Consider the following 12,929-nt stretch of genomic DNA (forward strand, 5'->3'; position numbering starts at 1 on the left):
GAATCCTTTGTATTCTGCATAGGCCAGCAGCATCCTAATAGATTCAAGTCTGGCTATAGGTGCATAGGTTTTATCATAGTCTAACCCTTCTACTTGGTTGAACCCTTTTGCTACTAACCTGGCTTTGTTCCTTACTATCTCACCTTTATCATCCAATTTATTTCTAAATACCCATTTAGTGTCAATTATGGTTTTGTTAATGGGTTTAGGTACTAGTTCTCAGACCTAGTTTCTTTTAAATTGAGCTAACTCCTCTTGCATTGCTAATATCCAGTCTGGGTCTGGTAGGGCTTCGTCTATAGTTTTGGGTTTAATTTTGGAAATAAGGGCAATTTGACTTAGATTTCTATAAGATGATCTAGTTCTGACTCCTAGAGTTGGGTCACCCAAAATTTGGTCAGATGGGTGATTGATACTTGTTCTTGTTGGTCTTATATTTGTGTCAGTAACTGGTTCTTGTAATTCACTAGGTTTAAGTTAAATTTCTTCATCATCTTCTATGTTTCTTAAGTTAATATTTTCTGTATTAATACTTTCATTTATTACATTGGAAAGATTATTCTCTTCATCAAAAATTACATTTATTGTTTCTTCAACTCTTAGGGTATTTTTGTTATAAACTCTATATGCCCTACTGGTTGTAGAGTACCCTAAAAAGATTCCTGGGATTGATTTTGATGTAAATTTTCCTAAGTAGTCTTTGGTGTTTAGAATGAAAACTTTACACCTAAACACCTTTAAATAGTTTAAGTTGGGAATTTTATTATAATATATTTCATATGGTGCTTTATTTTGAATTTTATTAATTAAAATTCTATTTTGTATATAACAGGCTGTATTAATTGCTTCAGCCCAAAATTGATTAGATAAATTATATTTATTCAACATGGTCCTAGTGGCTTCTTGTAGGGTTCTGTTTTTACGTTCTACTAGACTATTTTGTTGGGGGGGGGGGGGGGGCCCTAGGGCATGAATATTCGTGTTTATACCCATTAATTTCAGGAAATTCAATAAATTTGTGGTTTTCAAATTCTCCCCCATGGTCACTCCTAATTCTTTTTATCTGAGTGTCTTTTCCATTTTCTATTAATTTACAAAAGATTTTAAAGACTTCGAAGATTTCATCTTTAGTTTTTAGGAATTTTACCCAAGTAAATCTTGAGTAGTCATCGATTATTACTAAGCAATACTGGTTTTTTCTTAATGACTTGGCCCTGTGTGAATCAAACAAGTCTAGGTAAGGAGCTCAAGTATTGAGGTTGTTCTATTCAGGTTGGTTAACTTATGGTTTGACTTGGTTTATTTATCCTGTTGACAAGCATTACAAATTGAAGTTTCAGTAAATTTTAATTTGGGAAAACCTCTAACTAAACTATTTTGGCTCATTTTTGAAATGAGTCTAGTACGAGTGTGACCCAGTCTTCTGTGCCACAACTCAGTTTCCTCTTGTTGTGTCAATAGACACTCTAGTGAGGAAGTTCGTAGGTCTATTGTATAGATGTTCTTTTTCCTAATTTCCTTAAGTGTGATTTCAGGATTTTTAATATTTTTAATTATGCACTCAGTTTTTGAAAAGATGACTAAATATCCTGAGTCACATAACTGACTAATGCTATATAAATTAAAACTGAGGGGGCGATTGGTTTAAGGGAATAGAAGTAAGGAATGGGAATAGCAATCAATGTTAATGTTTGGATTACAACAATGGGAATATAAATGAGGGAATGATTCCTTATTAGTGGGTAATAGCTTATTCCGGTATCCCACCCCTTCAATCATCCATTCCTGTATTTGCAGTAATCACAATTTCTCATTAATACCCATAATACCCTTAACCTAATTTCCCATCGCATTTCTCTCCTCTCCTCTCCTCTTTGCAACCTATTCTCGAACAACGCCAACGCCACTCGACGCTGAACGTCGCCACCTCGCCGAACGCCTCCACCTCGTCGAACGCCGCCACCTCGCCTCCTGCGCAATGCTTCGCGCTCTCGCCTCTGTAGCACGACTGAACTCCGCGGTCACCGGCGCCGCGCCGCCGCAGAAGGTGTGCACGTCGGTGTCTAGCTCGCCAAAGAAGCGTTGCTGCGAGTACTTCAAGAAGCACGGTCCGTACCACATGTACCCCTCCGTCTTGTTGGGGCACTCGTTCGCTATGGCTCGCCCCACTGTGGCGAGGCACGCCGCGCACTCACCACGAGTCACATCGTCCCCGGCGCAGAGCCCGAGGCCGTACATCCTATCGCCGTCGTCTCCGGCGGAAGAGCTGTAGAAGCCCGTCGCCGGAGCTTGAGTACTCAGGTCGTCGAAGAGGCCTCTTAAATTGGCCGTCCTCGTGATGAGGTCGTCGGATTACACGTCCAAGCTCGAGCACTAGCTCCGGATGATGTACGTGCTCAAGTTGTTGGGGTAATTGCCGAAGAACGGAGTGGGCTCGTACCTTATCCAGCAGCTCGGGGAGAGATACCGCCACCCTTTCCTCTGGATGCAACAGTTCTCGATGGCCGCCAGACTCGCCGTCAAGCACCTCCGGCAGCCGTTGGGGCTCAGGTCAGCCGTGCACTGAGCCAGGGCGAACAGGGGATACATATCCGACATGTTGGTGGCACACATGAGCGGCCGTCGCTGGGGCGCCGCCTGCACCAAATCGGATAATATGTTGAACGCTATACGCGAACTGGTTACCTCCAAGGGGTTGGTCATGTTGAATCCGTCAGCGTCGACGACGCCGAAGAAGTTTGCGTCAGAGTAGCGGAGGTGGCACTGGTTGTAGTAGACGATCGCTCGACGAACTCCCGGGCAGCTTTGGTTGGCGCCGGCGACGACCGTCTGGATGCAGCTCTGGCAGTTGGAGCCGGAGAGGTCGCCTTGGCACATGTATAAGCCGTAGACGGAGTCTCTACCGGCTCCGGCGGTGGCGTTGGCGGAGTTAGAGTTGGAGGAAAGGAAAGTAAGGGAGGACAAGAGGTCGCTTAGGCTTCTGCCAAAGCTGCTACTCGAGTTGTAGGCGTCGCCGTCGCAATCTGCTCTGAAAGGGTTCGCTGCCATGGCCGCTGTGGGAGCTTGGAGAAGGAGCAGGAACCGGATCAGGCCGAGGAGGAAGCTCAACTTTCTGCTGCTCCACATCTTAAAACTCTTTATGCAATTGATCTGCTTCAAACCAATGTACATTTATAGATAAACCAATGTATATTATAGATAAACTCTTTAATGCATTAACTAATAAGGGTAAAATTAAAAATTTATTTGATTCCCATTACTAATGTTGATTCGAAACAAACATCATCAATTATAATTGATCCGGCGGTAAGAACAGGGGACCCCCGTTCTGGGAAGTCAACGCCACGTGGAAGTCAAAGGACCAGGTGGTCGATAGGAGAAGGATGGACCGACCGGACTCCCGAGAAAGGGTTGGATCGATAGGCCGACCGGAGAAGGGTTGGCCGACCGCCCGACCGACCGGTGTCCAACTGATGGCAAAAGGCGCCCCGGTGGGAGTCGGGGTTCCGGTGCTCGTTGAACAGGATCATAGGGCCGAGCGGATGACACGCTCGGCCGAAGACATAAGGTAGCATACTGCTAACAGTCTCCACAGAGCACATTACCGAGAATCTCCCAAGTAGATCACTATATATGATCGGCCGGAAGTAAGGCGAGTGCTGGCCGACCAGACGACCGGCAAGGAGTAAGGAGAAAAGGACAAGGGACATCTTCTGACAGCGGGCATGCTTTATAATCCGGCCATATTTCAAATCTTACGACAAGGGGTTCCGTTGTCCCATCGAAGACATGCTTGGACTGTAGCAGTATGGTGTCAGGTAAGCCTTCTGACAAGCCCTTACTGAGGTATGGGCTGGGGACACGTATTCGCCTCGGTATGTGTGCATGAGCTCCTTCCCAGCTCTATATAAGGAGCCTCGCACTTCACCGGAGGTACGCGATATCACATATTCGACGCCACTTTCTTGTTCGCTTACCTGACTTGAGCGTCGGAGGGTCGTCGCCGGGAACCCCTTCCCGGCCCGACTTCTGTGCAGGTTCACCGGAGGCCCGAGCGACCAGTCAGGAGATCTACGTTAGCCGCTTGGAGAGCGCCACGTGCCCAACGTCCGTTGATTCAGCTTTCGGACAGGATCAATTTGGCGCCGTCTGTGGGAATGCTCCTGCATCCGATCGGAAGCAATGGACGAGTCTGGACGATCGCACTCGGTGATGCTCTCCACAGAGGAGCTCGACGCTTTGATCGAGACAAGAGCCGCTAAGCTGGTGGAACAAAGACAGAAGTCGCAAGCCGAGCGGATTGAACACCAAGCAACATCAGCATCAGGTGGCCGAGTGGAAGTACCGCCGGCCACAGTTCCATTCCATCGGACTCTATTCCGCACTCCTGAAGTCGCAGCAGTTAATCGTGATCGAGGATCTTCTTCAGATGAAGTACCAAGACGAGATAGCAGAAAAGGCAAAGCCCCCCGAGCGGATTCCTCGCCCGAACGGATCAACCGTCAATTCTCAGAGGCTATTCTACAAGATCCTCTGCCGAAGAACTATGTGCCTAGGCTATCGGCGAGTACAATGGAACTACCGACCCGGATGATCATTTGGGTAAGTTCGACAATACCGCTACCCTTCATCAATACACAGACGGGGTGAAGTGTCGAGTTTTTCTTACCACCCTCTCGGGATCGGCTCAACAGTGGTTTCGGAGGTTGTCGGACGGATCCATCACAAGTTTTAAAGACTTCCGAACGGCTTTCCTCCATCACTTCGCAAGCAGTCGGCGCTATCAGAAGACTAGTGTCATTCTGTTTGCTATCAAACAGGAAGCCCGCGAATCGCTTCGAGCCTACATCCAGCGGTTCAACAGGGTGGCCATGGATATTCCTACAGCCACCTCGGAGACTATGATGAATGCCTTCACGCAAGGCCTCGTGGATGGGGATTTCTTCCGATCGCTCATTCGGAAGCCGCCCCGAGACTACGACCACATGCTACACCGAGCCAACGAGTACTCAACGTGGAGGAAGCCCAAGCGGCCCGAAGAAAGGAAACTCCAACCGAGCGGGCTCTCACTACCGAGCGGAAGCCGCACACCGCTCATCAGCCGCCAAGAGGACCGAAGGCCGAAGCAATCCGCTCCCCCCATGCTAGGTCCCATGTACAAGAAGTGGCTGCAGAGCGGCCCAGACCGAAGAAAAAGGTATGGACCCCTATGTTTTGCTCATTCCACCGGACGGACACGCACAACACAAGGGATTGCTGGAGTCTTCCCTTGATCGCTCATCCCGTGCCCCATAGTGGCCACCGCCGATCGCCATCATCCGACAGGCGACAAAGGCCTCGTGAAGCCGATCGGACGGTAGCCGACAGGCGACAACAGTAGACTCCCGAGCGACATCACACTCCGAGGCATGAGAATCCCGGTTGTCTAGGGAGCGGCCCCGACCGTCTGCTCGGGAAGAAGAGAATAGAAGTAACACTTCCTGAGGCGAAATCAACATTATAGCAGGCGGGCCAACCGGAGGCAAGAAAGGCGAGCGTCTGGCAGCTCTAGATCCATGCTGTCGGCTGCAGCCAAGAACGGGCGAGCGGACCCGAAATCAGCTTCGGGCCCAAGGACTTGGAGAGAGTCGAAGTGCCGCATGACGATGCTCTCCTCATCAAAGCGGTAATAGCCAACTACACTATTCACCGCGTTTTTATTGACACAGGAAGCTCGGTCAATATCATATTCAAGAAGGCCTTCGATCAACTACAAATTGATCGAGCCGAGCTGTTGCCCATGACAACCCCCCTTTACGGGTTTATGGGCAATGAAGTCCTGCTGGTCGGACAGATCTGACTAGCTATTTCACTGGGAGAGGAGCCGCTCAGAAGGACGCGGACTACAAACTTCATCGTGGTGGACTCTCCCTCGGCATGCAACGTCATCATGGGACGACCGACTCTCAGTGAATTCTGAGCGGCCGTCTCCACCTTCCACCAGAAAATCAAGTTCTCGGTCGATGACAAAGTAGGAGAAGTACGAGGAGATCAACTAGCAGCTCGACGATGCTACGTCGAGATGGTCCGAGCAGAAGCTACTTCCGCTCGGAAGACGCCGCGGATCGAGGTGAACACTATAACTGAAAAACCTCCCTCTTTAGTTTATGAAGAAAAAGAGGAAGTGCAGATCCACCCGACCCGATCGGACGCCACAACGTTCATTGTGGCCGATCTGGAGGCAAGCCAAAAAGAGGAAGTGATCAAGTGCCTACAGAGAAACCGTGATGTCTTCGTCTGGTCAACACATGAGCTGCCCGGAATTTCACCGAGCATAGCGCAGCATGAGCTCCACGTCCGACCGGACACCCGGCCTGTGAAGTAGAGAAAGAGGGACTTCAGCGCCGAACAAAATGCCATCATCCGAGCGGAAGTCGAGAAACTCCTGGAGGCCGGCCACATACGCGAGGTTCAGTTCCCCAGCTGGTTGGCGAGCGTGGTACTAGTCTCCAAGCCGGGCAACAAATGGAGAGTGTGCATCGATTTCCGGGATATTAACAAGGCCTGCCCAAAAGATTTTTATCCTTTGCCTCGAATCGATCAACTGGTGGATTCTACGGCCGGCTGTGAGTTGATATGCATGCTCGACGCATATCAAGGTTACCATCAAGTGCCGCTCGCCCGAGAAGATCAAGAAAAAGTCAGCTTCGTTACAGCCGACGGCACCTAAGAACGCGGGAGCCACTTATCAGCGCTTGATGAACAAAGTGTTCAAGGAGCAGATTGGGCGAAATCTGGAAGTATACGTGGACGACATTCTCATCAAGTCCGTCCAAGCAGCCGATCTCTTCGAAGACATGGAGGAAACTTTCCGAACGCTACGGAAATATGGAGTCAAGCTAAACCCTCAGAAGTGCCTGTTCGGAGCAAAAGGCGGGCGTTTCTTGGGATACATAGTGACTGAGTGGGGCATCGAGGCAAATCCCAGCAAAGTGAAAGCATTACAAGATATGCCGCCCCCAAGAAATCTGAGGGAAGTGCAGCGTTTGACCGGTCGGATAACTGCTCTGTCCAGATTCATCTCCAAGACCGCCGACCGGAGCCTGCCTTTTTTCAAAATCTTGCGCAAAGCCACTAAGTTTCACTGGGACGAAGAATGCGATCGGGCGTTCGAAGATCTGAAGGCATACTTGAACTCTCTACCTGTGCTAACCAAGCCAACTATGGGTGAGCCACTTTGTATCTATTTATCTTCAACTGAGCAAGCAGTCGGCTCGGCACTAGTGAGGGTGAGCGGAGAAGAGCATGTATATTTTCCGAGCCATATTTTAAAAGATGCTGAATCTCGCTACACCGGGCTCGAGAAACTGGCCTTCGCTTTGGTCCTCGTCGCTCGACGCCTCCGTCCCTATTTCTTGGCTCATACCATCATCGTCCGGACGATTAGTCCATTGGGGAGAGTGCTGTTGAATCCAGAAGCGTTCGGGCGGCTCATCAAATGGACAACGGAGTTGAGCGAATTTGACATTCAATATCAGCCCCGTTCGGCAATAAAGGCGCAGTCCTTGGCGGATTTTATCACCGAAGTACAAAGGCCAGAACCCGAAGCCATGTGGAAAATATTTGTGGACGGATCATCCACTCAGCTCAGAAGTGGGATTGGAGTACTGCTGCTCTCTCCCCAAGAAGAAAAGATGCACTTATCCGTCCGGCTGGATTATAGAGCTACAAACAATGAAGCGGAGTATGAAGCCCTCATAGCCGGCTTGCAGGCAGCTCGGCATGTTGGGGCCGGTCGGGTAACGCTCCATTCGGATTCGCAGCTGGCCGCTCAGCAGCTCTCTGGCACATTTGAAATTAACAACGCTCGGTTCAACTAATGGTCTAGTCAGTCGGACTAATCGCCTCCTTCAACTAGACTTGAAGGGGAGGCAAGTGATTCGGCAGTAAGAACAGGGGACCCCCATTCTGGGAAGTCAACGCCACGTGGAAGTCAAAGGGCCAGGTAGTCGATAGGAGAAGGATGGACCGACCGGACTCCCGAGAAAGGGTTGGATCGATAGGCCGACCGGAGAAGGGTTGGCCGACCGCCCGACCGATCGGTGTCCAACTGATGGCAAAAGGCGCCCCGGTGGGAGTCGGGGTTCCGGCGCTCGTTGAACAGGATCATAGGGCCGAGCGGATGACACGCTCGACCGAAGACATAAGGTAGCATACTACTAACAGTCTCCACAGAGCACATTACCGAGAATCTCCCAAGTAGATCACTATATATGACCAGCCGGAAGTAAGGCGAGTGCTGGCCGGCCGGACAACCGGACGACCGACAAGGAGTAAGGAGAAAAGGACAAGGGACATCTTCTGACAGCGGGCATGCTCTATAATCCGGCCATATTTCAAATCTTACGACAAGGGGTTCCGCTGTCCCATCGAAGACATGCTTGGACTGTAGTAGTATGGTGTCAGGTAAACCTTCTGACAAGCCCTTACTGAGGTATGGGCTGGGGACACGTATTCACCTCGGTATGTGTGCATGAGCTCCTTCCCAGCTCTATATAAGGAGCCTCGCACTTCACCGGAGGTACGCGATATCACATATTCGACGCCACTTTCTTGTTCGCTTACCTGACTTGAGCGTCGGAGGGTCGTCGCCGGGAACCCCTTCCCGGCCCGACTTCTGTGCAGGTTCACCGGAGGCCCGAGCGACCAGTCAGGAGATCTACGTTAGCCGCTTGGAGAGCGCCACGTGCCCAGCGTCCGTTGATTCAGCTTTCAGACAGGATCAATAATCATATTCATTCCAGATTTTGAACCAAACGCTGATAATGTAATCCTGATTCCCATTCCCATTGACTCCATAATCAAACCCATTACCATTCTGATTGATAAATTTGAACCAAACGCCCCCTGAATTGTTCAACCAATAAGACCTTTCGAATATAAAAGTTGGAATTTAATTGGATATTACCTATTCTGATTACCTTAAGGGTTCCGTCATTACCGAATGCAACAGACCCTAGGTTCTTGAGTTTCAGCTTAGTGAATTTCAATCTATCTCCAGTCATGTGCCTAGAGCATCCACTATCTAGCATCCATTGATCCAAATCTTTATGTTCAGAGGGGTTAGGACCTTCGGAAACGGATACAGATCCGTGGCTTCTCTCAGACTCAGCTTCCGATTCGTCCTTGCTTTTGGATTCGTTGATTTGGTTCCAGGATGTCAATGCAAGGAAACTCGTCTGTTCGAGCTCTTCATCATCAGACTCTTCTGAAGAAGACTCATCCCAAGTCACCTTCAAAGCTTTCTTCTTTCTTTGCTTCTTTGCGTCCTTTTGATTCAGACAGTTGGCTTTGATATGTCCCTTTTGGTTGTAGCCGTAGCAGGTTACTTCGAACTTCATCTTGGAACTTGGTTGAACCTCCTTGGACTGGATCACCTTCTTAACGTCATTCTTGTTGAAGTCCTTCTTCTTTTTATAAAGCTTTCTCACCAGATTGACGAGTTCGGCTATGATCTCATCGTCGTCATTGTCCGAGTCTGGTTCTTCTTCTGACTCTGGTTTGGTTCTGCGACTTGCTTTTGGTTCGCGGGTTCTACTTGTACCTGCAATTAAAGAAATAACCTTCTCGGTTGATCGAGTGTTAATTTGTTCATGCAATTCAAATTCAGCAAACAATTCATCTAGTTTAATTAAAGATAGATCCTTAGATACCTTGTAAGCATCAACCATGGATGCCCACAAGGTATTCCTCAGAAAGACATTTAAGGTGTACCTTAGGATGTCGCGGTTCTCCGCTTTCTGGCCGGTTGCATGGAGTCCGTTGAGCAGATTTTGTATACGGGCATGGAGCTGGCTAGCCGTCTCACCTTCCTATATTTTAATATTATATAATTTATTAAGTAGAAAGTCACGGTTACTTACCTTTGTATCGGGCATGCCCTCGTGCAACTCGATCAGCTTTTGCCACAACTCTTTGGCGCTCAAGAACTGGGCAATGCGGTTCAGCTCCTACTTGGTTAGGCCACACTGAAGTGTATAGGTTGGTTTGGCGTTCGCTTCTACCTTCTTTATCAGAGTTGTGTCCCAGTTCTCACACGATATCAGTTTGCCGACGTCATCAGTTGGAAGTTCAAGATCGGTTTTGATGATCATCCAGACTTCGAAATGTGTTTGAAGGTATGACTCCATTCGGCCCTTCCAGTAGTCGAAGTCTTCTTCGGTGAAGAGAGGAGGTCGGGCTGTACTATAGCCTTCTTGAAGAGCCATAGAAACTTGGACAAGGAAAACAACAAAAAGAAACTTGTCCCAGGACTTGATCCTGGATTAGTTGTGCGGGTTAAAACTAACACGCGATCTCGAGTGGTGTTGCACCAACTTCGAGAAAAATTCGATTACGAAAAACTAGATCGTCAGGCGGCAATAATACCGATTCCGATCGACTCCGAAAAACTAAAAATCACCACGAAAAAATGCTTAATTGGTGGTTGCACCAAATCGAAGCGACCCCGCTCTGATACCAATTGTTGGATCGAAAATCTCTAGAGGGGGGGGGGGAGGGTGAATAACGCTCGTGACTTTCACTTTTCGTATTTGGAAAACTTTAGAAGTAAACATAGTGGAATAATAAAGCACAACACAAAGAGACACCAAGATTTACTTGGTTCGGAGCCTGGGGCGACTCCTACTCCAAGGCCCACGCTTGTTGAGCATTTACTTTAGGCAACAACTATAATCGCGCAAAGAGTACAAGAGATTATTACAATTTAATTGTACTAAAAGACTATACCGAAAATAAAGAATTGAAGTTTCGCAGCTTCGGGTCGTCGGGGTCTTGTTGTACCTTAGTCGGATCATCTCGTTAGCAGCGCGCTGAAGAAAGATTGCTTGAAATGTGTTGATCCAAGCTGCTGGTCGAGACTGCCTTATAAAGGTTGTTGAGGTTGCCTTCAAGCCCCTTGAGGGTGCCTCCATCACCTCCGGATCCGCAGTGTGGATTAGCTCTGAAACAGTCTTCGTCTATCCACTTGAGGATGCCTCCAACCTCCTGGAGGGCGCCTTCAATGACATCCGAGGTGCCTCAGCACTCCATGAGGGTGCCTCCAGCTTCGTTGAGCGCACTCCTCAACCTTTACACCTGAGGCGCCTCCAAGCTCCATGGAGGGCGCCTTGAGTACTATTCATCCGAGGCAAAGCTTGCTCCTTTGTCCCTGAAAGATATGTTAGTCCTAAAAATACCCTGCAACACAAAGTTAGCATATAATAATAACATGAATATAAAAGTCTGACAATCACTGAATTATCCGATTTTGACTTCAGATTTTGGACTCGAAAACCCTAGGTCGAACCGACGCCTACTGTTCCCTTTTCAGGGAACGCGCCCTCACCTACTCCACTCAAGAGAGTATACCTGTTGCCAGACCGGTCCTCCAGATCGACTGGACTTTTGCTCAGCGCCCAAGTCTTCAGGTTTTTCTGCTGGACGCCCGCTCCACGACTCGCCCAGTCTTTCACCTAGTTCGCGACACCAGGACTTTCCACCCAGAGTCCTCGACTCTAGGACTTTTGCCCGAAGACCTCGACCCGCCAAGGCTTTCCGCTTAGGGTTACCACCTCCTAGGATCTAGGATTACCGCCCACTAGGGTTTTTCCACCTGCCTAACCACAGCTATGAGTTTTGCCTAAGATACCTTAGGACTTTTTCTACAAACTCATTTAACTACATTAGATAACAAATAACCTTAACTTTGAATACTTTGCCATTATCAAAACTCAAGTTCGCTCGTCGGATGCTTCCCGCACTAACACAATGGAGTCGACAATCACTCAGCATACAATCATGTAAAATGGTGCATGACACTAAAGCATGTAAATCCTGAAAAATACCAGCCTCCTCATAATGTGTACCAAAAAGGAAACCAAGTCCATAACAATGATCTAGGTACACATGCCAGAAAATAAACCTAGGTACACATGCCAAGTAATAAACCTAGGTATACCTGCCAGATAATAAAACTAGGTACACATGCCAAGTGGTAAACTAGTAGCTAGACCTATATCCGGTATCACATTGTATGTCACTACTTCTACAAACAAAAGTATACATGGCAAGAATCAAGAAGATATAAGTAGAAATGCACAACAGATAACACTATCGGCATACTACAGTATCAAGTAGTGACACACCAAAGTAGATAATTATTGGGATGTATACTATAAGCCTAGCTTTTATATGAACATATGTTTTGAAATATTTTGAAATAAGAATCACTTTGGTCAAATGTTTGCATTTTATATTTATATATATGTAAATGTAGTTGTCCATTTAATTTATATTATAGATAACATGGTGTGTGGTGTCACACAGAAGATTATGTTATCGGTTCCTTATAAATTATAAATAGTAGCTCACAACCAAGATGGATTGGGATAAACCATTGGAATGGTTGTAATGTAATTTGGTATTAATCTATCTTGGCTATAAAATTATACTAGTACACTATGTGTGTATTGAGCAGGACCATTTGAGGTTATTTAATTTGTATTGACTATATAAAAGAAGAGAACCTTTGTTATTATTGATGTGCGCCCTCTTAATCCCTATATAATAATAAACACATATACTTAGTATTTATTTCTTTAATTTATCAATGGGTGAGATTTATTCGTTAAATCAATAGGCCCGATGAATTAGGAGATAATATTGTTTATATGGTGTGTTGTTGATTATAGAAGGAATCTGTATCCTAATTATTTAGGCTGATGATGTCCCCTTGAGGAACTCATAAGGATTATCATGTAAACCCTGCAGGTGGACTTAGTTCGGCATGATAATAAAGTTGAGTGGTACTACTCTTAGAATTAGATGTTAATTAATTGGGTTGTCAGTAACTCAATTAATTAACGAACATACGATATCTTAAACATAGAGAGATTAACGCACTCATGATA

At 47.2% G+C, this 12,929-nt stretch overlaps 1 protein-coding gene across 1 annotated transcript; it reads right to left on the bottom strand.

Moving 5' to 3' along the window:
* Positions 1–1,881: 1,881 nt before the first annotated feature.
* Positions 1,882–3,048, bottom strand: LOC122026559 (cysteine-rich repeat secretory protein 38-like). The gene is made up of 3 exons (XM_042585299.1): positions 2,686–3,048; positions 2,393–2,637; positions 1,882–2,317 (listed from the first exon to the last, which is right to left on the bottom strand). Exons 1-3 carry the CDS (start codon positions 3,046–3,048, stop codon positions 1,882–1,884), a joined length of 1,044 nt encoding a protein of 347 aa, XP_042441233.1.
* Between the last annotated feature and the right edge of the window lie 9,881 nt (positions 3,049–12,929).

The sequence above is a fragment of the Zingiber officinale genome, chromosome 10A (assembly GCF_018446385.1).
Source record: "Zingiber officinale cultivar Zhangliang chromosome 10A, Zo_v1.1, whole genome shotgun sequence".
Lineage (NCBI taxonomy): Eukaryota > Viridiplantae > Streptophyta > Magnoliopsida > Zingiberales > Zingiberaceae > Zingiber > Zingiber officinale.

Bases quoted from the DNA above. Each gene is read 5' to 3' on its own strand.
- LOC122026559 (XM_042585299.1), bottom strand. From the start codon at position 3,048: ATGGCAGCGAACCCTTTCAGAGCAGATTGCGACGGCGACGCCTACAAC. The intron at 2,638-2,685 runs GTAACCAGTTCG...GATTTGGTGCAG, and splicing joins ACATGACCAACCCCTTGGAG to GCGGCGCCCCAGCGACGGCC. The intron at 2,318-2,392 runs GTACATCATCCG...GGCCAATTTAAG, and splicing joins TACCCCAACAACTTGAGCAC to AGGCCTCTTCGACGACCTGA.